General features: G+C 42.3%; 1 protein-coding gene across 3 annotated transcripts in view; it reads left to right on the top strand.

Moving 5' to 3' along the window:
- The window catches only part of FLT1 (fms related receptor tyrosine kinase 1), a 171,396-nt gene that overhangs the window by 46,316 nt on the left and 100,952 nt on the right, over window positions 1–24,128 (top strand). For all 3 annotated transcript variants that reach the window (XM_059903324.1, XM_059903323.1, XM_059903325.1), the window contains 7 exons: window positions 4,505–4,629; window positions 8,595–8,757; window positions 8,863–8,999; window positions 11,640–11,814; window positions 12,791–12,908; window positions 15,028–15,197; window positions 15,561–15,720. In XM_059903324.1, the coding sequence (XP_059759307.1) occupies window positions 4,505–4,629; window positions 8,595–8,757; window positions 8,863–8,999; window positions 11,640–11,814; window positions 12,791–12,908; window positions 15,028–15,197; window positions 15,561–15,720 (1,048 nt within the window). The remainder of the gene's footprint in view (window positions 1–4,504; window positions 4,630–8,594; window positions 8,758–8,862; window positions 9,000–11,639; window positions 11,815–12,790; window positions 12,909–15,027; window positions 15,198–15,560; window positions 15,721–24,128) is intronic.

The following is a 24,128-nucleotide window of genomic DNA, read 5'->3' as shown; positions in this document are numbered from 1 at the left end:
TGAAGGATGACAGCCCAGCTACTCCCACTGGATGAGAAAACCTCATATTCTGTGCCAGTTTCCTGTCACTGCTTTGAGTTCTAAGAGTTCAGAGAGGGGAGGGTGGCATGACCTCCCCCGTTGCTGGTGTTGGCATGAGTCCCTGGTGACAGTGTGTCTGCACCGCGGGTACACCGGCAATCTCTGGAGCAGCTCTTCCTCACTCTTTCAACAGCCAGCCAATTTGGTCTCAGGAAACCACTCTGCAGCGCTGGCTGGGTTTGGAAGTCATTTTTAATTTTGTGACAAAGACAAATGCGTCCTTTGGGAGTAGTAAGTGGTTTTACTGGTGATATTAATGGAACCTTGACCTCTTCTGTATCTGTGGTCCTACAAAACAAAAAATGTTTGTATTATTATATGTCAGGCAAGTTCATTCTTAGCCCTTCCTTGAAACAAATTGCAGAGGAAATATACTATTAATAAGCCTGGAGAATATTCTGTGTGTGGGTGTGTGGGTGTGTATCTACAGGCATAAGCTCATTTGCAAACATAGCGGATTTAAAATGCCATGATTAACTGTGCTACAAATGATGTGTTTTGAACTGTGCTGGGATGGACACAAGTCATTGAAGTTCTGATATTTCTGAACAGTGGGCCCAGTGCTAAAATTGGTATTGGCTTTTAAAGGCCAATAGCTATCATAAAATTCAAGTGTTTGAGGGATCCAAAGTGAGCAAGGGAAAGACAAAATTCAAAGGCACGTTGCATTAGCCGCTTCTATTTTCATTTGGGATTGGCATTCATAGGCCTAAAAATGATTGCACTGAGGTCTACTGTTTCCTGCAGGAACTTTTTATGCCAGTGTCCTTTGTTGAAAATGGTTGCTTAAGGAGACAGTAAATTAAATGTGAAGGATTTACCGTTTGGTTACGTGAATTAAACCATTTCCTGGTGTTTGTGTTTACCTTGGGACTCACAAAGGAGACAAAAATATAGACTCACAGGAGGAAGGAAAGGAATGATCAAATCCCAATAGTCCCTGCCTGGATGTCTAGCTCAGCAATTTTATTCAGGGGAGGAATTTCGTGCTGATAAGTGAATCTTTGTCTCTGTATAATTAACTTTTCCTCTCTCCAGATACTACACCCACTGAGCCTTCCTAATAGACATGTAACTACAAATGTGGTAGTTAATGTCTCCGTCTAGTATACCGGACAAAACCGAAGTAAATCAAATACAAAATGTATAGTTTTCCTCAAGTAGAACTGGATGGTGCTTTAGAATTTGAGACTTAAATGCAATAATTTAACATCTTATTATAAAATAATACATGATCATTCTAGAAAATCTGACAAATACAGAAGGTAAATAAGAAAATAATAACGACCCATAACACTCAAAGATAATCATTGCTAACATTTTAGTGTAATCATTTTGCCTTTTTTCTATGCCATTATATGAATATAGATTTGTACTTTTTATAGTTTAGATCATGAGTATGATTTAGGATTTTCATATATCCTAACCGCCCTCTCTCCTTAAGTTCAAATCTCTCATAAGAAGAAGAAAATTAACGGCTAATACATACATAGTATTGTACTATCTGCCAGGTACCATTCTAAGCACTTTACATGTATGAATTCATGTCACCCTCATAGTAACCCTTTGAAGCAGATGTTACAAATGGGGCACAGAGGGTAAAACGGTCTGCCCACAGTCTCACAGCTAGGAAGGGAGAGAGCCAGGATTTGAACCCTGGCTATAAAGTGTGTGCTTTTTTTTTTTTTTTTTTTTTTTGGCCACACCTTGCGGCTTTCCCGGACCAGGGATTGAACCCGCGCCCTCAGCAGCAGTGAAAGCGCAGAGTCCTAACCACTGGACCGCCAGGGAATTCTCCTCAAGTGTGTGCTCTTAACCAAGATCTGTTGCCTCCCCGCCACCCATCCACCCCGACTCTGCGACCTCTCAGAATTCCTCCAACACTGGGTAGTGTGACATAGCACATGGGAACTGAGACAATCATCCTGTCTCTGAAAAACAATTGCCATGAAGGCCCTTCCTATGATGGGGGGAGGCGGGCCCAGTGATGAGGGGATGGGGGCAGGGAAGGAGCCCTGGGCTGGAGCTCAGGAGAAACTGGCCTCTGGGCCTGGCTCTGTTCACAGCGAGACAAGGCACTATACCTGTTTATGTCTCTGTTTTCTCATCTGTAAAATGACAGGGTTGGAGAGCAATTCATTCATGTGTTCGTTCATTCACTTAATACACACGAGGCAGAGAAGAATATGGTCTGTTTCCTCTCCTAGGAATTCATCACCCCATGTGTAGCCAGAGAAGAAGTGTTATAAGTGCTATAACAGGAGAGTCCTGGGGATGTTGGCAAAGCCGCTGAGATGGGCTGGGGCAGAGAGGGTAGAAGCAGGAAGGGCTGGCCCAGTGAGGCTTCCCAGAGGACCAGTAGGGATCTGTGTCTCAGGGCATCCAAGATAGGCTGTGGCGATCGGTCTCTAGGGCCCCCTCTAGTGTATGTCACACTCTCTCACCTTCAGCAGGCTACAGCGTTGTCACTTTTTTTTGGAGGGGGGAGGGGGGTTTAAAACTACAGATCTTTATTGTCTCACATTCTAGAAACTCAAGATGGCAGCAGGGCCATGCTCCCTCTGAAGCCTGTAGGGGATCCTCCTTTGGCTCTCCTTACCTTCTGGGGGTGGCGATCCTTGGCAGCCGGCGATCCTTGACCTGCAGCTGCATCGCTCCACTTCTGCTTTGTCCCCACGTGGCGTTCTCCCCGTATGTCTGTCCTCACATGGCCATCTTCTTATATGGACACCAGGCCTGTTGGATTAGGGGCCCACCCTACTTAACTGAAGTTAATTCTATTGGCAGTGACCCTATTTGACCCAAATGAGGTCACATTCTGAAGTACTGAGGGGGGGGGATAGAACATATCATTTTGGGGGCGGGGACAAAGTTCAATCCGTAACAATGTCTGCAGCCCCCACTTAGTCCAGGCAGCCATGGCTTCCTTCATGCTCTTGTTTTTCTCCACTTCGTTCTCCTTTCAGCATCCAGGATGAGCTTCTTAAACCATAGCAAGCAGGTGAGGGTCCAGACAGAGAGTCCTCACAGGACTTCTTTCCATCTGGGCATAGAAGGCTGGAGCCAAGGGGAGAAGCTGAGAGCACAGTATCTATCTCCTGAAGAGATGGTTGTCAGTGGCGTACCCAGGGCAAGGGCACAGTGGACTTCGAGAATGTTTCTAAAAGGATGCTCATTCCGGTCCCTAGAGGTATTGCAGGGAAGCCGCTCGGGTGGTCTGAGTCCTTCTGACCCCCTGAGATTGGCAAAATTCTGTCGACTGAAAAAAAATGCGCAACGTGAGAGCTGTGAATTAAGTTTCATCTGGGGCAAAAATGAGGACTATAGCCCGGAGTCAGCATTTCAGATAGCTCTGAGAAACAGCTCCAAAGAGATAGGGGGGAAGGTCAGTATATGTGTGATTTTGGTGTGAAGAGGGAGTGCATGCAATCAAGCACGTATTTTTTGCAGAAGGCTGTCTCTAGTCACGAGGAGCAGACGTCACCATGAAGAATTTTAGTGCTCCTCTAGATACAAGGAGATGCAAAAATTGGGCTCAGAAAATACCTAACTATCTGAAGACCTGTTCTGCCAGTTTTTCCCAGAGCACAAAGCGCCTCATTCCTGATCTCCACCCTGAACTCCTTTCAGGTGGTGTTGAAGTTCAGCAGCTGCAGCGGCTCATGATTTAATCCTTGTAAAGTTAGATGGCAAGTGCCAATTTGTAGTTGGCAATGCCATACTTTTAAGGGTGGTCTCTCGGTGATTAGGTAAAGCCCTTTCCAGACCTCTTTGTGTCGCTTCTGCATGCTTTGCTGTTAGTAGATGTGCAGTGCAGGCTAAACAAACGGATGTCACATGCACGTGAAATAAATGGGGTATTCACACTGCTTCTCCTGCCTTTAGCCCGCCCCGTCCCCCGAGCTCAGACCTTCTCATCTTATTAGTCTGCCATTAAGCTCTAGAAAACGGTGAAGGCATGCTTCTGTCATTCAAATGCTAATCCTCTCTCCAACTTGACACCTCGGCTTGCTGCTATCCGCTCTCATCTGTGCTCCAAAGACAGTGTGGACCCTTGTACCCACACCCTCTGACTTCTTACAAAGGCTCTGGAGGGCGCTTCCTGAGGCACTTAGCATAGCTGTGGAAAGAAGTTTATGCAGAATATTCACCTTTACTGTTCCCCCCACCCCCCAGGTCACAATTGCAAAGTAGGGCATCAGGGCTCTCTGACGGAAGGCTAAGACCTGAATAAGGAATTCGGTTTTCTTAGAGAAACAGAAACCCAGAGCGCCAGATTCCGAGAGAAGAATGTGGATTTATGGGTTACATGAAAGGAGAATGATGTAACTGGTGGTGCCCATGTTGCCTCGCCAGCTGCAGTGTCTGCATGTTCATAATACAATCATTTATGTTTATGTGTTTTCATTTTCTTCTTGTTCAGATACAGGTAGACCTTTCTTAGAGATGCACAGTGAAATCCCGGAAATTGTAAATATGACCGAAGGAAAGGAGGTCGTTATCCCCTGCCGGGTTACATCACCCAACATCAATGTTACTTTAAAAAAGGTAAAACTGAGCAGTGCTACTCTCACAAGATTTTTACTGCAAGTGAGCATACTGAATTTTGAGTTGTTTTCTCTCTCTGGAATAGTTTTCTTAGAGACATTTGGGCTTTCTTGGCTGACTTTTCTGTAACAGCTTTTTACTATGTAAGTGTTAGACATTACACCCCTGCGTGTACTTAAATGGACTAAAAGGATAATGTCTTGAGCATAAATCTATGTGAATAATGAAAGAACTGCAATCATGAAAATTTTTATGTATTGCCACAAATTCGAATGTCTGTAAATGTCAGAAAAACCAATTCTATTGTGTATACTAATTAATAATGCAGATTTTTTTTTTTAATTGGGATTGGCTTAGGGCTACCAAGTTTTTATTTTGCCAAGGAAGGATTTTTTGTTTGTTTGTTTTTATTTATTTATTTATTTATTTATTTATGGCTGTGTTGGGTCTTCGTTTCTGTGTGCGGGCTTTCTCCAGTTGCGGCAAGTGGGGGCCACTCTTCATCACGGTGCGCAGGCCTCTCACTGTCGCGGCCTCTCTTGTTGCGGAGCACAGGCTCCAGACGCGCAGGCTCAGTAGTTGTGGCTCATGGGCTCAGCCGCTCCGCGGCCTGTGGGATCTTCCCGGACCAGGGCTCGAACCCGCGTCCCCTGCATTGGCAGGCAGACTCTCAACCACTGCGCCACCAGGGAAGCCCCAATAATGCAGAGTTTTGCAGAAGGAAGAACTGTCAGGCAGGGTACCTGACTCGCCAGGCATTTAAGAGCTCTTGCTTTGGTTTGAGTTGGGATGTTCCTTGTAACAAAAGGCTTATCTTCCGATGGGCATCCAAATTTAACCTCTTAGGGGAAAAAAAAAGCTATAAATGAGATTTTTCTTCATGTTATGTTGTAAATTGTGCATGTAGAGAAGGAAAAAGATTCAGAGTAAAATCTAATAAAGACAAAACCGCTAAAATGTGACATGCCAGCTGCAGTAACTTTAGGCCTGTGCTGAGTCTGAGCGTTGGATAAAAACTACCCACGTGGAAAACTCTAGTGGCTCCTGAGAGCTTAGAGCTTTCAGAGGAAAAGTGCAGGCTGTCCCAAGGCAGCACCGAGCACTGCCCATCACGTAGGGATGGTAGGTAGGGATGCAGGATGCAGGTAGGGACTCGGCAAGTGTTTGGTGGTGATGGTCATCAAGTTGAATGAGTTCAGAGTGATTTTCAGTATCACCTGTTGACCCTGAATCCTGAAATGTGATGAGGTATCTCCCTGTCTTCTTCCCTTGCATTCACTCCCCCAAGTTGTTGATTTAAATCTTCAATATAGTCCATCAGTGACAGGTCTCGGCTTCCATTACAACTGGGTATCATCGCCAGGAAATATACAATTGTAGTATGTTGGAGCTGGAAACGCCAGCGGAGTCAAACTCACTTGGTGGAAGAAAAAACTGAGGTTCCCAGGGAGTTAGGGACGTCCAGGCCACAGGCCACACTGGGCAATGGAGCCCGTGTCCTGTCTTCTTCCTCCGTGTTCCTGCCATCCTTTGCTAATGGTTTAGTTTGCATAGGAGGAGGGCAGAGTGGTTCAGAGCAGAGGCTGGGGGCACACCACCTGGATTCTTCCCCGCCGCCACTACCACCACTTAACCCTCTGGAAAATGGGCAAGTTATCAGACCTCCCTCCACATCAGTGTCGTCACTGGAGAGATGGGAGAGGTTACAGGACCACCCACCTCGCCTGACTGTTAGGAAGGCTACATGAGGTGCTTGGAAGGCCCTTAGGATCATGCGTGGCCCAGGCAAGGCCTGTTCAAGGATTAGCTATTCACGTTACGTATCCAGCAGTTTAATGCCCAATAATCGATTTATTATCGTGATGCCTTCCATAGCCTGGCATTACTCCTCTGAGTCCGAGATGATAATTGGTCTGTGACTAATATGGAACAAACCATGAGGATATGAAACTTCTCTTTTCATGCACTCCCCTTGCCTTTTCGCCCTAATGCAGATCGCTTGTCTGTTTGAGGAACTTTCCCGAATTCCCACCTGCAAACATTTTGGGAGGGAAAGCTTATTTTCTGTGTTTTCCCAGCCAGATCTATAATACAAAAAAAAAAAGAGGGAGAGAAGCATAACATTCTACCCAGGATTTTGGTTTATCACATATATTTTGAAAATATTCTAACCTATGACATATATATGCTGACATGAACTTAACAGAAGATCGTTCCCTTCCTTTTCTCTTACTGTCCTTTCTCTTCGAGCTTGCTGCTCCCGCCTCTTCCCATGCGTGCTTCAGCAGAGCCCCGGTCAGCTAGAGACAGGCCTCCCTGTTCAGCAGTGTCTCCAGACCGCCCATCTGCCTGCCCCTTTATGACACACACACTGCCACAGCTGATGAGCTTTGTGGTCTTTTGCTATTTCAGCTCTTGTCAGCTAGAAATAAAGTGACTTTGTCAATGAACTACAATTAGTGGCAGTAACGGAGAGAATAAGAGAAACACTGCAGAGGAAAATTTAATGTATTTTTAAGATGTGCAGACCAAGCCCATCAGCCACCCTTTCTTGTAGGTTCAGCACGTGCTTGTTTTCAAAGCATCACAGATTTCAATCCCTGACTTATATTTTTCTGAGTTTTTCCTTTAATAGTTTGCACCAAGTTAGAAGGTTCTTTTTTCCCCCCACCCCCCATGGAATGCAGGGCATTCCTAAGTTTACAGGTAGCATTCTAATTTACTAACACATGAAATGCATCCTTTAATTGCTTTCAGTTCTCATAAGCAGGACGCAATTCATGTCAAACCCACATAGCGCTCTGGTAACATACACCAGTGCAGACATATTCACTGGGAGAGGCAACTAGTGCTTTTGGAATAGAAATCTCTGCCATCAGATCACAAATCCCAGTCAGATTTGCTCCTTCCACAAGCAATATATATAAAGGATATTGTGGATAGAGTGATGTAAGGTGTGTGCTTTTTTAAAGAAGATAGAAAAGATCTGAAACTTCTTTATGGCAGTTAATGCTATGAATCTTTATAATCTGTCGTGAGAAGGTGATCTGATTTTTTTCCCCCCTTTTCCAACTGGGGATAAAAGCAGTTGTCAGACCACTGCCTCTGGAGCTGGCTGCCAATCTGGCATCAGGGGAATTTGGCTGGGCTGCTCTATGAGACAGTAGCCCTTTACAAAGTCTAATCCCAAGGTAGAAGGTGTAAATTAAGTCCTTGATATATAGGAGAGGGCATAAGCAGAGAATCAAATCGTGGGCTCTTTACTTCTGTTGGGCCTCACTGTGTTTGGGAATACTTCTAGGAATTTGCGAGCACTTCATTCATAACTGTCTCTGGCCTCACATCCGTTTTCAGCTCTCTTCACCGTCAGGAGCCTGTGCTTCTGGGAGCTTCCCTTCCAGGTGCAGAGTCAGTACCCTCAGTCTTCCCCAGAGGGATAACCCCAGTGAGTGCCAAGTTAATGCTATGAATCTTGGGGGACCAGGAATTATGTACAGTCCTTTTAAGACAGCCACCTCTAACAAATCATGCGAAATGAGAGGACAAGGTATGGCTTGTTAAAAGCTCCCGATGATGAGACCAAGAGAATAACCTGGCAGCCCTAATGGAAAAAAATCCTAATTAATTTTTCTATTGAGTATCAGGCCAGTTTATTACAGAGATTCCCAGAGGCCAAAGAGATACGGGCTCCCGCTAGAATTCTGACATGACCACTAGGTCTACCCTAGGTGGGTGCAGCTCGTTGCTAAGACTAATAACAAATTACTCTGCTTACTATAATTTGTCATAGTTCATGTATCGTTTGCTACATGCAAAGAAAACTAAAGAACCAATTATGACAACCTGGAGTTTTTGCCTGCACTGTTCTCATTTGCGGTAAAAATTACATTTTCACAAGCTATGAGGGAAACTCTTAACCACAGCACTAATACGATTTTGTGAAAGTATGTTTCTTCTTTTTCCAGTTTCCATTTGATACCCTGATCCCTGATGGAAAAAGAATAACGTGGGACAGTCGGAAGGGCTTTATAATATCAAATGCAACATACAGAGAAATAGGGCTTCTGACCTGTGAAACAACAGTCAACGGACATGAGTACAAGACAAACTATCTCACACTTCGACAAAGTAAGTGATGTTCCGAGAGCATGAGCATAAGCCAGAATGCTCAAGGGTTTATCTGCTTAATGAAACGTTGGTTTTTTTAAAAAATGTGACTTCTTATGCTTGCAGCCAACACAATCACAGACGTCCAAATAAGCACGCCAAGTCCAGTCAGGTTACTTAGAGGTCACGCTCTCACCCTCAACTGCACGGCCACCACTCCCTTGAACACAAGAGTTCAGATGACCTGGAGTTACCCTGGGGAAGTGAGTGACCTACTTTTCTATTTCTTCTATAGGACAGTATTTAGTTTTAGCAAGTGAAATGCTAAACTGAGTTTTTGAAGTGGGAAAAAGCAGAACATTCTGACTCCTCTGGCAGTTCAAGTCAATAAAGAAGCTTTGGGTTTGGTTTGGGTGCTTCCCTTGCCTGACATTTCATGAGTGTGATATGCAGAGATACGGTCTTTTGATGTCTGGAGGTTTTGTTTTGAAGTGTATAGGCTGGTATTTCTATTGCATGATTCTGGGTGGAAAAGGGGATTGTTTCATCCTTGGAAATGATTCTCTAGGATTTAGAGATGAGAGAGAAATTTATCACTACATGCCAGGCAGGGACTATCTTTTGTAAAAACAACAACAAAAAGTTGTCGTCAGCGCATTAATTTAAGAGACTGGCAGACAGGCAGGCACCTGATTGGAGCATGTTTGGAAAAGATAATACAACCCAGCCATCCAATATTCCACTTGTTAAGTGACAAAGGAGCAATTCTGTCCTTGAGAAAAATGAGAAGAATGAAGGCTGAGTTGGGTTCCCATTCAAATTAAACATCCTTGCAAATAGTCATTGTTTTAAAAACGTATAGGCAGGGAATCTCTGATAAACTGTTAAGAAACATCTGACAGTGGTTCCAGCCCCATTTCTTGTATGTCTGTATGATTCATGTGGCATATCCCAGGTAAATAACTTGTTACGTCATTCAGATGGCCCAATCACGAAGTTAGCTTATGATTAAATTATGTATGTATAATTAAGATTAATGCATCAGTCCTGAGCTTTTTTTTTTTTTTTTTTAATTGAGGTATAGTTGATTTACAATGTTATCCTAGTTTCAGGTGTACAACATAGTGATTCAAAATTTTTCTAGATTATACTCTATTTACAGGTATTAGAAAATATTGGGCTATATTCTCTGTACTGTACACTATATACATTTCTTGCTATGAAAACAGAATAACTTAGCAACAAAACGGTACCACAAGTGCCCTGTAGGGACACATTGACTCATCAGTCATAAGGTATTTTCTAGAAAATGGTATTGTTTCATTGAAATTAAAATGCTGCGACTTGTAGTAATATATTCTGGGTTTTGATGGAAATCATCTACTCTTAATACATGGCAAGAGGGAAGAAACGTGTACCCTGTCAGTGTTGCTGCTTTAAGTGAGAGTATGGTAATACATCTGCTGAATGCCCGTAACCTTCGAAAATGGTGCTGTCCAGTGGAACTTGCTGTGATGCAAGTGGTCGGAAACGCTAACCACTAGCCACCTATGCCTAATAGCACGTGGAACGTGGCTTGCGGGACTAAGGAGCCGAATTTTAAATTTTGTTTCAGTTAATTTAAATAGCCGCCTGTGGCTGCTGGACGGTGCTGTGATGACCTTGCTCTGAAACCCAGGGGCAGTCTTAGGGTACCAAGGCAGAAACCATACCAATGTTACTCGAACTCGAGAAAGGAAAGCCTTCTCAAAGGGAGAAGGGAGAAGTAATACCGACATGAACAGAGCTGCCGAAGGTCCCTCAGTCTTTCATGTAGGGCACGGAGTCTCTGATTTTTGATTGCAATGATCGACGTCTGCTCTGTGGTCACTGCCGAGAATGGAGAAAATGGTGTAACATGTGTCTGTTCCAACAGGGCAGTAAAAAGACAGGTGGGTAGAATTTATCCAGCATGGCACACAGGAGAGCTAAGTTCAAGACCCAGAGATTAGTTTGGCCCGCTTCCAAAGTCTTTTTCCATGCCTCCTCAAAGGGACGGACTGAGAGGAGGAAATAACATATTATGTGTTATAAAATGCAACGCTTAAAAAAAAAAAAAGAAAGAAAAGAAAGGAAGGAACAATGAAAGGAAAAGGCACTGTGACCTCATCTTCGCAAAGCCAGGAGTGGGTCATTGTGGCCAGTTTATACCGCTGAGCCTGAGGCCTGCAAACATGGGACAGCACCCCACCCCGCCCCCCAGACTGCTGGCTAAACTTGTTGATGGCTTTGCAGGCCCCCAGACCCATTTAGTGGTATTTAGCAGATATTGGCAAGCCTTGCTCAAATAGGGAAATAATGAAACTAGGATCATTACGCCTTAATAGGTGTAGCCAGGATTCGTAATCTTTCCCTTCATTTCTAAAAGGAAGCAAAAGAAAACTCACGTGGTGATTTATTAAGAGAAAGCCTGTGATTAATCCAGATACTAATCATGGCCCGAGTCTGTGTGTGATACCACTGCCTAGAGAACGGGTTACTGGTTAGAGACGTAGGTGCTAGAGGGAAGCGTTAGATTTGTACTCAGAAGACCCAAGTTCCCAGGCTACACTGGCCAGTGTTTCCGATGCTTCAGTTTCTTCATCTACAATAAGGGCAGTAACCCTGCCAGTCTCCCTGGCTTGTGAGCAACTGTTGAGATATTGTGTGTGAAAGTCGATTTGAGGAAAAGGAAGTGCTGAGTCAGTGCTGCCACGGCACGTGTTGGAAACACATCGAGACAGAGATGTCGGTTCTGAGCATCTCGCTCTGGATGGGTTTGCCTCTTAGTGTAAAATATTAATCTTAGGAATCATCTGAGAAATGCTGTAACTCTAAGCGCAGTCAATGACTCCTTCTACATTTGTTACACGTTTTCTTTCTAGGTAAATAAGAGAGCCTCTATAAGGCAACGAATTGACCGTCGCAATTCCCGTAACAATGTATTCTACAGCATTCTTTTTATTGACAAAGTGCAGAACAAAGACAAAGGACTTTACATTTGTCATGTGAAAAGCGGCCCGTCATTGAAATCTGTTAACACCTCAGTGCATATATATGGTAAGCAACCCATGCTCTGCTTTCTAATCATTGCAGAAATTGGAGGGTTCTATAAAAAAAAAAAAAAAAAAGTAAATTTCCTTTTGGCCAAGAGGTACACTGTCATGAACAAATACAACTTTGTCCCCCTCCGCCCCCTGCCAAAGAGCAAATCACATTAAGTGTTCTTTAAATGTAATACTTTTCCACTGGCTAGAGAATCTTTTCCTTACAAATGTACTGTGGCTCATAAGTCAGATATTAGAATCTATATGAAATTCTTTAGTGTTGCGTATAAACAAAACAAAAATACAGTCCGTTTTACCTTCATTTTCTGGGAGAAATTTCTCAGGCACTACTGATTTAGAGAAAAATATGCTGTGATAAATTATTTAGAATTGATGCTCTTTTATCTCTGGTTTTCTGCTCATGAAATCCTAATAGTTTTGCTTAGTTCCAGTAGGCAAATTCTGTAAAGAAAATACTTCAATCTCTTTAGAATCTTTAATAAACCTTATTTATTTCTACCACTGAAAAGAAAAACTTGTAAGGAGCAGAAACTAGGGGACCGTTCTATCAACGGCCTTTGATATTCTTTTGACTTTCTCCAGTTGATGTCTTATATCAAATTAGTTATTTTAGAAGGGCGTGGAACAGCCTTCTCCCATGGTATTCACATTGGCCGGGTAGATTTTTAGAAGTATCTTTATACTTTTTGTTTCAATATAGGTGTTTAAGGTGTTTTACTTCTGTTGCCCTGCCACTGGGTTTTTATATCCCTGGGACCATTTGATTTTGCAAGTATTAAACCAGTTAGAGTACTTTTAAGTGATTTTATTCACTGATCAGTATCTGGGCTCACCGATGGCCTTGATCATAATGCAGCTCTACTTATTCATTGGTTGCACCCTCCTCGAATGAGGCAGCGAGTTGGCGTTTTCTTTCGTTTACATAAATGTAGTCTTTTCTAATGGATTTATCACTTCTCCTTTCGAAGATAAAGCGTTCATCACAGTGAAACCTCGACAGCAGCAGGTGTTTGAGACTGTAGCTGGCACGCGGTCTTATCGGCTCTCTGTGAAAGTGAAGGCGTTTCCCTCGCCAGAAGTTGTATGGTAGGATCACAGTTATGTTCTTAGCAGCTTAAGATATGCTTTGTCAGTAGGAAGATGCAGGAGCCCAGTGACTTGAATTCCTGAAAAGGAAAAAAATCAAGATAAGCTTCCCAGACAGCAGTGAAGAACTAAGAACTGGGCTGGGAGGGGAGTGGGTGGGAAGGGCTGGAGGGGAAGGAAAATAATGTAAATAACAGCATGGAGCAAGGGATTCATTTTCTGAGCGCTCATTTCAGTTTAGTCGTTCACTCTCTGCGACTAAATTTGTGCCTCTCTAAACCTTCCTATGATGTCAACGTCCTCTGAATGGAATAATGTTGAGCAACGATTAGGAAGCATCTCTAGTGTGTAACATGCTCTATTAACCCTGAAGAAGTGGGCCCTTGTGATGAGGATAATAATTTGCTTCTTATCGGAAAATAATTCTTTGAGATACAGCTGGGCTGAAAGTTCCAGTCTTGTTTTAAAATTAAACAAACATTAATAGAGACAAGACTTATTCAGTGGCAGGGATGCACTCATGGCCCTACTTGAACTAATTAAGGGTTTTTTGGCTCGAAGTCTGCAAATTCAGAAACTCTTTAAGCGGTCTTTTTTAATGCGAGCCCAATACCTGCTGTAAAACAATGTAATCTGTTGATAATCTGCAATCATTTTGTTAAATCATTTTGAAACGCCAGGATCTTTGGCTCAAGCCACCACATTCTAAACAAAGAGTATAGTACAAAACTGATTAGGAAAACAAGCCATACGATGCAGAATCTCAGCCGTAGCTTGTTTTGCTTGCAGTATCATATGGCTGTAGCATTTGTTTTCAGTTTCCTCAAATCGTTAATAGGGAATTAAAGAGAAAATGAGACTTTGTGCTATGCCCCTTCATGCCGTCGCAGTAGAAAGGAGATTTTTTGTTTGTTTCATAGGAAATTTACTATTAAACTTTTTAGATATTATGAATGTACATTATTCCTGAATAGGAATTGAATCGCTCTGGAAAGTACATTCCCTCTTTCAGTATCTGAGAGTATCCCCAGCTGTTCAACACTGCTAATTTCTTCAGTAGCTAAGTAGCAAGGACCTAAAACCAACCAAAAATATCAACCCATTTTTGAAAATACTGACTTGTTTAGAGGAAATAATTTCAAGGATACTAAAATGGGATTTGTAATCACAAAATAGAGCATAGGCATTTTACCTGCTTTGGAACTGAGACCCACTAGTAATGGGAATTTGTTTGCATAACTATATAATACATGCATGACTATGAACCAATGCCATTCCTAATATTCCAGCTTTATGCAGAACACAGTGAATTCCTACTAACAGATGGAAAATGCCCATTGAAAAAACTGTCATTTAATGAAATCATAGAATTTTACAGTAAAAGAGATCTTTGAGAAACTCGGAGAAACTGAGGCTGAAATGGATAAGTTCAAGGCACACAGTGGCAGAGCCAGGGCAAGACTTAGAGCCTGACTCTCGGTTCTGTATGCAAATGCGTGGTATCTAGGCATTAAGTCTGTCTCTGCAGTTTAAAAAAATTCTTTTTAAGTTTATACCTTTTGTTTGTGAGTTCTTTGCCTTCACTTTTCTTCCCCAGGGGAAAGAACCTTGATAATCTTGGTTTCACTCTAGCTTATGAAAAGGGCAACTGGTGTGACCATTTATATAACTAATAAGAACTCCACATGAGGCCACAATAGGAAAATCTATTTTTATTTTTATCTGGAGAAGTGATCTAGTGGATCTGACTCACAATGACCCTTGTATTGCTGATGGAGCCTCATGGAGAGCTCTGAAACACATGTCAGATGGAATCAGCCTGTGCTTCTGGGTTATACTTAAGTCACAGTGGTGACCAGCGTCCGTGTGGGTACATTAAACCGTCCCTTGTCTTTCTTTCAGCTTACTTCTTTCCTCTTTGCCAATCAACATGAAGTGTTTCCCAGTCTAAAAATCCCACTGGGCTTTACTAAAATGTGTGTCTTAATGTTTTAAATGAATATTGAGGATCCAAGGCTCAAGATGTCTAAACTGGATCTCACATCCTTAAATGGCAACGTTAAGGTTGATATTGGAGAGGCAATGTGAAATGACTTACTGATTGTGCCCTTAACCACAGGTTAAAAGATGGGTTACCAGCCACTGAGAAATCTGCCCGCTATTTGGTTCGTGGCTATTCGTTAATCATCAAAGATGTTACTGCCGAAGATGCAGGGGATTACACAATCTTGCTGGGCCTAAAGCAGTCAAATGTGTTCAGAAACCTCACTGCCACTCTAATTGTCAATGGTAAGTTCACTGTTCAGACTTTCTTTTGGTTCTGGTGGGGGTGAAATTCGTGAAAATGTGTGTCAAAAGTCAGTATAACAAAGAAAGCAAAATTTTTTAAAAATTGTTTTAAAAACCACTTATTCCCCATCCCAACTATTTCATGGTTGCTTGTTTTCTTCCATAAGCAATATGATTTTTTTTTTAATCATTGTGGTCGGAATGTACATACTCTTTTCAGTTGGCATTATAATGACAAATCCGAGGGTTCTGTCCATGTGTGCTTCCCTGACAGCAAAACCAGCGAGAATGTGGTCCTTCGCTGTGGTCCAGGAGGGAGTCATGAGAACAGCTCTTGACCTCTGTCCTGTTTTCTCCTTTCAGTGAAACCCCAGATTTATGAAAAGGCTGTATCATCGTTTCCAGACCCAACTCTCTACCCACTGGGCAGCAGACAAATCCTGACTTGCACCATTTACGGTATCCCTCAACCTACCATCACGTGGTTCTGGCATCCCTGTAACCATAATCATTCCAAAGCAAGGTAGGGACAGTTCGTTTCTTGAGTAACTTTCGAATACTTTTTGACACCTGGACTCAAGGGTCTTATGGGAGCTGGCAGATGGCACGTGCGGTCCACTGGGGGCAAAGGCTTTCCCTGCCTTGGGAAAAGGTAGGCAATATATCTACTGTTCTTCCTTACCCATGTCTAACCGTTTCATAATTTTTCTCTCTAGCTTACAGTTTAAGGCTAGGAGCACAGGGACAGAATGAAGGTCACCCTGTGAGCCATTCTTTGGAACTCAGGTTGGAACTCGCATCACTTGCTTTCCAACCGAGAGCACCCAGACTTCGGCTCCAGCACTGCATCAGTTACACGGGTCTCCCCATTTCCCACTCTGTAAGCACCGAGTATGACATCAGATCTTCCCACCGCTGAAGATCATTACCTTCCCTAGGCTCTGAGCATGCTCCTTCATCTGTCGGAAACGTGCTTCCATGCATTTTCTGCTTCCTAAGAGGTCCTCCTATATCTTTCCAGGCTCAACGATGCTGTCACCTTCCCCACCCTCCAGACTTTCTCATTCAGACCCCCTTCTCCCTCCTCAGCATGAACAGCACTTTGCTGACACCACTGTCACATCACAAGGTGTGCACACACTTGTCTTTTCTCTAAGCTATGAGCTGATTCAGCACCTCTCTGTCTTTAGGGGCTGGCACCGTGTCTGGCACACACAGATGCTCAGGGTGTATCTGCTGAATGAATTCAGCCCTGCCCTTGGTTAACTGTGCAGTGTTTCCTTGCTTCCTGTTGATGACCGAGCCCTGTTTGTTGTTTTCCATTACTGTTTAGTCTAGAGGATTGATACTGATGATAGTTCACGGGAGCAAATTTGAAGGACAGGAATAGAACTGATAGGTGCAACTATCAATCTATCTTACTATCAAGTAAGATAGTATTGAGACTGCTCAAGAATTATCATTAGGCCAAATATTTTCTTTATTGCTTTTAATTCCACTGGCAGAGTGGTTGGGAGAATTGCAGTTTTTTTAAAAAAATTAGCTTGATAAAAAAGAAATACGACGTAATTCTGGCATAAACAGAAGAGGCTATTTGGTTTTCTAGATTCTTCCTGCAATTTCAACTTGTCTTCATCTTGTGTTTTAGTATTTTAAGGCATATCATTCTGATCGTGAAAGTTACTGGTAAGTTATGGAATTCCTGAGAAGTAGCTGTTTCCACACATCTGATTTCTCATCTGAGTGAATCATTTGCTAAGAACACGCATATGTTCTCTTTACCACTGTGATCATTCAACCCCAAAGAAAGTGAGATCTACTGAGATTTTATATTATCTATTTTGCTGATTTGGAGATGGACATCCATATTTATGGACTTGTCCCTTTAAGTATTTGTGCTAACCTAACTTGCAAATAAATTTAAAATAACTAACTTAAGCTGTTAGGTTTGGATAAAGGTATAGAGTTGAATTTTTATGGAATAACAGCCTTTTTAAGATATTCTTAATTTTTGTTTTGACAATAGCAAATCTAAAATTTCAGTTCTGTTTAGGATTAGAGCTAGTAACTATGAGAAAATAACAATTATGAGTGATAGAACATAATATTATAAAGTTAGATTTGAATAATGCTAATAAAATATGGTTTGGGGAATGAGGTCAGCTGGAGCGAAACCTTGTAAACGTTACCTCTCTCCTTCTGATTTCTTTGTGGTGTATGGGATCGTTCTCCAATGTTACAGAGTAAGCTTGCCGAGGCGTGGAAAGATATCGTATTCCTCTTGGAATTCTCTCAAAATTCAGAGCAGTACCTTACCTCTTCAGTAAATATTTGTTGGCCATTTGACTTATTCTCTTAATGTTAAAGGCATTCTTTCTTTTTCTTTCTTTTTTAACCAATCACAAGACAGATCAGAAATGAAAGCTTTAACTCTTTCAGTGATGATTCAAATTGTTGCTTGAAATTATCTGCAGGAAATGTGCATATCCCTAAGAAGCTCTCATTTTTAAAGTCAGTAGACTGAGTAGCTTAACCTGTGTCAGGTCCAGATTTGATGCTTGGTGGTTAAATCAGTACATTTAACGTAGAAATATTTTCAGAAAGCTATATGGGACCTTTGTGCACTAGAAAGCAAATAGGAGAATGCGATTTTACCCTGCAGAGAGATAAAAGCTCAAACTGACAGGTAAATGAAGCCCTCTTTTACTACTAAAATTTTTCAAATATGTCTTTATATAAATCTATTTTATATACTTAATTTCAGTTGCAGACAGGAATTTTAGTGACATTTGAATAAGGGATGTTCTATTCCATGAATTTTTAAAATCTTACTTATTCTGGGTTACATAGTACACATTTGCAGAGTGGTATCTATGCATCATTGTCCAAAGAGATTAGGTGATTAATATATACACATTACTCTTGAATAGGTAGAATAATTCTTGGTATTTAAATTTGAGGCTATAGTTAGGGGATATATCTATATAAGGACCACAACCAAAGCATTAGTTTTGAGGTTAGAAGGTATATGTTTTCAGTAGCTCAAAATTATTAATTGGTTTAATATGGCCCACTGGTTAATGGGTCTAAAGTAAAGAAGTTCAGACTTAAATTGTATAGTTTTCCAGAGTCCAATAAATATATTTCTTTAAAACGATCAGAACAACTACTCAACTAGTTCATCTTTGTGGGTATTAAGAGCCATAAATAAATTTAACAGAAATTTCCTCCTTTTTTAAAAAGAATTCAGCAGCTTACCACATTTTCAAACATTGTGGTTTCTGATTCACCTAGAATTTGTTCTCATAAAACATTAAGACTAAGGGTGGGGGAGGGGTGGTTACTTTTAAACTCATGTACGTAATGAGCTGAGGGGAAATACAGCAGAATCTTTCCCCGCTTTTACTTTTCTGCAGATATGGGTGGTAAAGTAGTAGAAGTAGACTATTTCTTTTGAATTTTTAAAAACACTAAAATAAGTTATTAACACCGAATGAGGGATTTTTCTCACGCTTAGCAGCTGGCAGGGACTCCTTAAATAGATTGTCCTAAACTTGCCCCATGTCAGCCTGAACATAAACCCAGGGAGCACACAGAAGGGTGGTGAACTTACAGTACCTTTCACATGTGTGTAGCTTACAGCTTCTGTTCATATGAAATAGAGGTAATTCCATATACTTCATAGAGAGAATCTGAGGATCCAGCGAGGCAATGTATTTGGGAAAGGTAGAGTGCCACGGACCTAATGCAAGGTTGTAATTATTACTAGCATTAGGGTAAATGTCTCTCAATAAGGCTCTGAAACTTTTAAGGAACTTGAAAAGAATTTTGTGCCTACTGTAGACCTAGTTTCACAACAGTGAGAATGTTTACCTAATATTTCTGAGAAGTGAACACAAACTGTGGAAAGTAAAATGTAATTTTGCCGTGCTTTAGAAATAGAAATCTCTAGTAGGTCTGGGTTATAGAATTGAGGAAAATAGAATTTATGATTTTTCAGAAGAAGAAAAAAGAAAACGGCCATGTAGATGAGCTAGGCAAAAGTGAGAATAAGCTCAAGTGTATAAAGGGAGAATAAAGTGACTCCCCAGTTGGGTGGCCAGCCCCATTCATTTGTTTCCTGTCATAGGAGGAAGTGGTTCTGACCTGTGGGTTGGCCGAGGCTGGGATGGGGCAGAGCAGGATGTGAGAGAGCTGACCCCTGCTCGGAGAGCCCACGCTAGACTTCTAGAACTTCACCTCCCCCGCTGGATTTTGAAGAACTAAGTAGGACTACTAACCGCCCATGCAGTGAGCTGGTCTTGATCTCATGGTCCTTGTTAAGCTTTGCCACAGTGCTGGTCCAGTCTCACAGGAAATATTATTCGGATAAGGTTGCCCACTCAACGGAGGATGGTCTGTAAAGGAATAAGGAACAATATTAGACTCTTCGGAAGGGGCCCCTCTTTAGGGAATGGAAGGGATGGATTTGCGGAGCCCAGGAGGAATGGGGAAAGAGCAGTCTGGTTCTTTTCTATAAGGAGGTTTAAGGCCGGCAGCCTTTAATGATGGCAGTTTGGGTTTTAGAACAGACATTCTTTAGATCACAGGCTATTTTATTTCCCTCTCCCCATCTAACCATCACAAATTATCATTTCCAGGTCATAAATAACACTGATAGAGTTGCATATATCATCATTCTTTTTTTTTTTAATATAAATTTATTTATTTATTTTTGGCTGTGTTGGGTCTTCGTTGCTGCGTGCGGGCTTTTCTCTAGTTGCGGCGAGTGGGGGCTACTCTTCGTTGCTGTGTGCGGGCCTCTCATTGCGGTGGCTTCTCTTGTTGCGGAGCACGGGCTCTAGGGACGTGGGCTTCAGTAGTTGTGGCTCGCGGGCTCTAGAGCGCAGGCTCAGTAGTTGTGGTGCACGGGCTTAGTTGCTCCACAGCATGTGGGATCTTCCTGGACCAGGGCTCGAACCCGTGTCCCCTGCATTGGCAGGCAGATTCTTAACCACTGTGCCACCAGGGAAGTCCCTATATCATCGTTCTTTAATGGAAAAAATGTTAGGTATATTAGATTCTTTGTGAAAGTCTCATTTCCTTCATCCACTATCTGTGATGACCAATAAAAATATGTAGAGAGAAATCTCTGCTACTTCTCCCGTGTTGACATTGCCCACATCTTACAATGCATTTCGCACATGGTCAGTATTCAGTCTAAATATACTGTCAACCATCTATTATCACACAGATATTGACTGGGCACCAACCATGTGCAAAACAAAGATACATAGCATTTGTGTTTAGAATTTATGTTTAATTATGTAAAGTCAGATCTATTTGGTGATTACTTATCCTCTCTATATACAGACCTGCAGGATCTCTCTTCCACAGTCTCGGGGATAGAGACCTGGGAATCAAGGAAATGGGTTCTATTCTTGGCCCAGTCCCTGACTTCTGTGTGACCTTGGCCAGTTATTTAATCTGGGCTTCAATTTCCCCTTCTGTGAATGGTAACTGCCGTGCTTCCCCTTTCCTATAATACCCACTGAGCAACGGAGTAAAGTGAGAAATTCACTTAAAATTACGTCTTCTTTCAAAAAAGCTTGAAATAATTTCCTAGTTGTTGCACACTATTTTCCTTCTGCTTCTTACAAATTATAAAGCCATTGGACCTGAGGATTAAGTCTGAAGATCAGGGCCAGATTAACAGAAAAAAAACAACTTATGAAAATAGAATGGTCATAAGAAAAGTCTTACTTGTAATTATGTATTCCGTGGTCCAGAATTGACTCAGTAATGTCAATGATCACCCAGTAAGAAAAAAAATGCAGCAGCTCCTCCACCACTGGTGTCAACCCCTATTTTCCTCAGTGTCAACCTGATGACCTCTGTCAGTTTTGGTCCAGCCCATACAGACCAAGGCATTATCATTCTTTGCCCAGTTAGCCCTAAAACCTTGCTTGTTTCACTTGGTGTTTTGCCAGTGAACCCCTTCAGAATGCAAAAAACTGTAGTTGGATTCTCAACTCATGGAAGGTGGAGGGGCTAGCATATTCTTTCTTAGCTACTTTCTTAGCTAGAATTGTGGGTTTGCTAAGAAAAGCCTAATAGACATCCATGGAATCTCAAGGACCTGCTTCCAAAACTCTATAAAGTAAATCAGGTTTTGGAGTCTCAAATAATTATGTGTTTAGACGTTTGACAGAAAATAATATTCCCTGTAACAACACTGTAAATCAACTATACTTCAGTCAAAAAAGAAAAAGAAAGGAAAGAGAGAAAATAACATTCCCTGCCTCACAATTTGATTCCCCATTTCTGGAACACTCTTCGTTTGCTCAGCATGAGTGTTCCGTGAGGAGTCTAGAAAAAGCAGACCACTCCAGGACTAAGTGTGCTTAGGGGTTTTTGTGGGGGAGGGGTGGCAGGGGGTGGCCTACAAAATAAGGGAGGACAGAGGCATCTAGGAACTCTCAGAAGTTGCCTAATTGCATTTCTCTATTGTTTACATCACCAAATTGGCAAAGAAAGGAAGGCCTGAATCATTAGGGATGTGTTAGGTCTAGATCATTTGGGGGAAACACAGTTTTGTGCATCAGTGGGGTATGTAAAATTAACAGGGCAAAAACAAAACAATTGCTAATGGTAGTTAATGAGAAATGTATTCAAGGACCCAAATTTAATTGACTACCAGCGTGAATGTCTATTCTTTCTATGCTGAAACAGTTTTGTATTGGCTTTTCTGTCTACAAAATGAAAGTCTTACCAATTTAAGCGTTGAAAAAGTCAACATCTCCTGGGGGCTAGATGTAGGTCAATGTCTGAGGGAAGCTGTAATTTAAGCAGACCTCTTCTTTTGGAAATATGACCACAGTCTGCACGTTTTAATATTTAGCTCGCTCCTTTTAGGTATACATACAATTTGTACCCACGTCTCGTGTGTGTGTGTGGGTATGCAGAATCAAAGCAGGCAGGCTCCAGAGAATTTTAACTTGCCACACGCAAAACCCTGAATCAAAACGGGGACTTTGGAGACGACCACTTCCCCCCAAGCCCACTTGAGCAGGACTTTTGAGCTTAAACAAACAACGGAGTAAATCTGGCCATCTCCGGGAAGCTTTCATCACAAGCCAAAAGTGACCGCTCACTTGCTAATGGGAAACGTCTTGCGTTCTGTTATATAATTACGAGATGAGGAAGTGCTTGCCACCCCATGTGAGTGCTCTGACAACAGCCCTTATTAAGAGTTCATGCAAAGACCTGAGAACAGAGAGCGAGCTCGTTTGCCAGATGCCTCTGCCACTTTTCTACACTTTGCGAGATTTTTTCCTCTTTTCCCACTCTTCGTAGGAATACAGGGAGTCCGATGAATAATTGTTTCTAATTAACTGTCTCCTGTAATTCCTATCAAACGTTTCATTATGTGCTTAAATTAAACCAAAAGACTGAATCATAGGAAGTCCATGCTGGGTGGTTTTTAGAGGGATCTTTTGAGCAAAGTTCAGTGTAGTTTCCCAGGATTAGGAGGACCAGAAGGTAGTGACACACAATTTGGGAAGATTGGCAGAACCTCTCCTACTGTCTTGGGCCCATATTCACAGATTTTAAAAATTGAAGGGGCATTTTCATGACTGAATCTAGAAACTCCTGTCCTGACATAAGATCCTTAGTCATACGTAAATAGGAGAAATCACTTGTAAAACATGCACCTATCCTTGGAAAGCTGCATTTTAGTTATATCTCTATTGTCTTGGGAGACTGTTTCTTGAAATATGGACCTTAGTCTGTGGTTTATCATGTAACTTCACTGCCCTTTTAGGGGAAAAAGCAGAAGCTGGTGGATTTGAGTAGAAGGAAGGGTGTGATGGATTTAGACTCTGGCCCAGGTAGTGCTTTATAATGAGCTTCAATACTTGCTTCTTCATACCTTCTCTAGAAGCCTCATGGGATGTTTTGTCACCTTGAGTGCAGTTGACTACTTCATGATAATAGCTGTAAGAGACTTCATCAACCAGCCCTTTCTAGTGCCAAAGTTGCGCCCATCCCTTTCCATGTTATCCCTAATCTGGGCAGCAATTCTACATCATGGCCATAATTTCCCCATAAGGAAACTGGAGCTCAGAAAGTTATTTCTCAGGTGTTTTCAGATCGTGGAGTAAAAGAGGCTAAGTAGGTTGGCATTTCAGAAGGTTACTATTCATTGGTGACCCATGGGACTCCTCAAGTGGATTGCCGTGGGCTCCCAGAGAAAGGAACCGAAATCCCTGAGAGGACAGGGTTAGGAGATTACTGGCCTCACTTCTTGGGTTTACTCTTGTCCCCAGTGATCACAGAGTCCACCGGTTGAGTTAGAGTTGAACTGGGGCTGGAGAAGCAGGTTAGCGGCAGTTGGGGGAATTTGACCCCCATAGTACAGTCTCTTCGGGAACCAGGGAGGATAAGCTGGTTCAGGCCCCAAACCTGCAGGTGGGAGTAGACCCTCTGAGGGGGTAGAAACCCCAAGGGGAGGAGCGAGCCTAAATAGGACCATCCTGAGGAGGACAGCAAGTCAAACAGTTAATTTGGCGCTTTGCCTGTGGCCACTTTCCTCTCTGTGACTTTCCCACCACGCAGGCATTTTTGATCTCTTGCAGGGAAGTCCCATTGCCTCTCATTCATCGTTCAGGATTAATTTTCTGGGTCAGGATGCAGCAAGCACTCAGCCCTCCGGGGGCCTCACAGAGCTCATGGAAGACTGATGAAAGGAGATGAAGGAGAAAGAGGGAGAGCTTACAGCTGATGAGTGCGTGAAACGGGCACACGGAGGCTGCAAACGTCAGCCTCAGCGTGGCTGGATCTAGTCACTCTGAACGATTCATTCGCTTAGAATTTAAGACATTTTAAATATCGTATGATATCGTGGAATCTAAAAAATATCATACAAATGAACTTGTTTGCAAAACAGAA

The sequence above is a fragment of the Balaenoptera ricei genome, chromosome 18 (genome assembly GCF_028023285.1).
Source record: "Balaenoptera ricei isolate mBalRic1 chromosome 18, mBalRic1.hap2, whole genome shotgun sequence".
NCBI classification, from domain to species: Eukaryota; Metazoa; Chordata; class Mammalia; order Artiodactyla; family Balaenopteridae; genus Balaenoptera; species Balaenoptera ricei.
The sequence above is the reverse complement of the archived record's forward strand: the minus strand, read 5'-3'. Positions and strand labels throughout refer to the sequence as shown.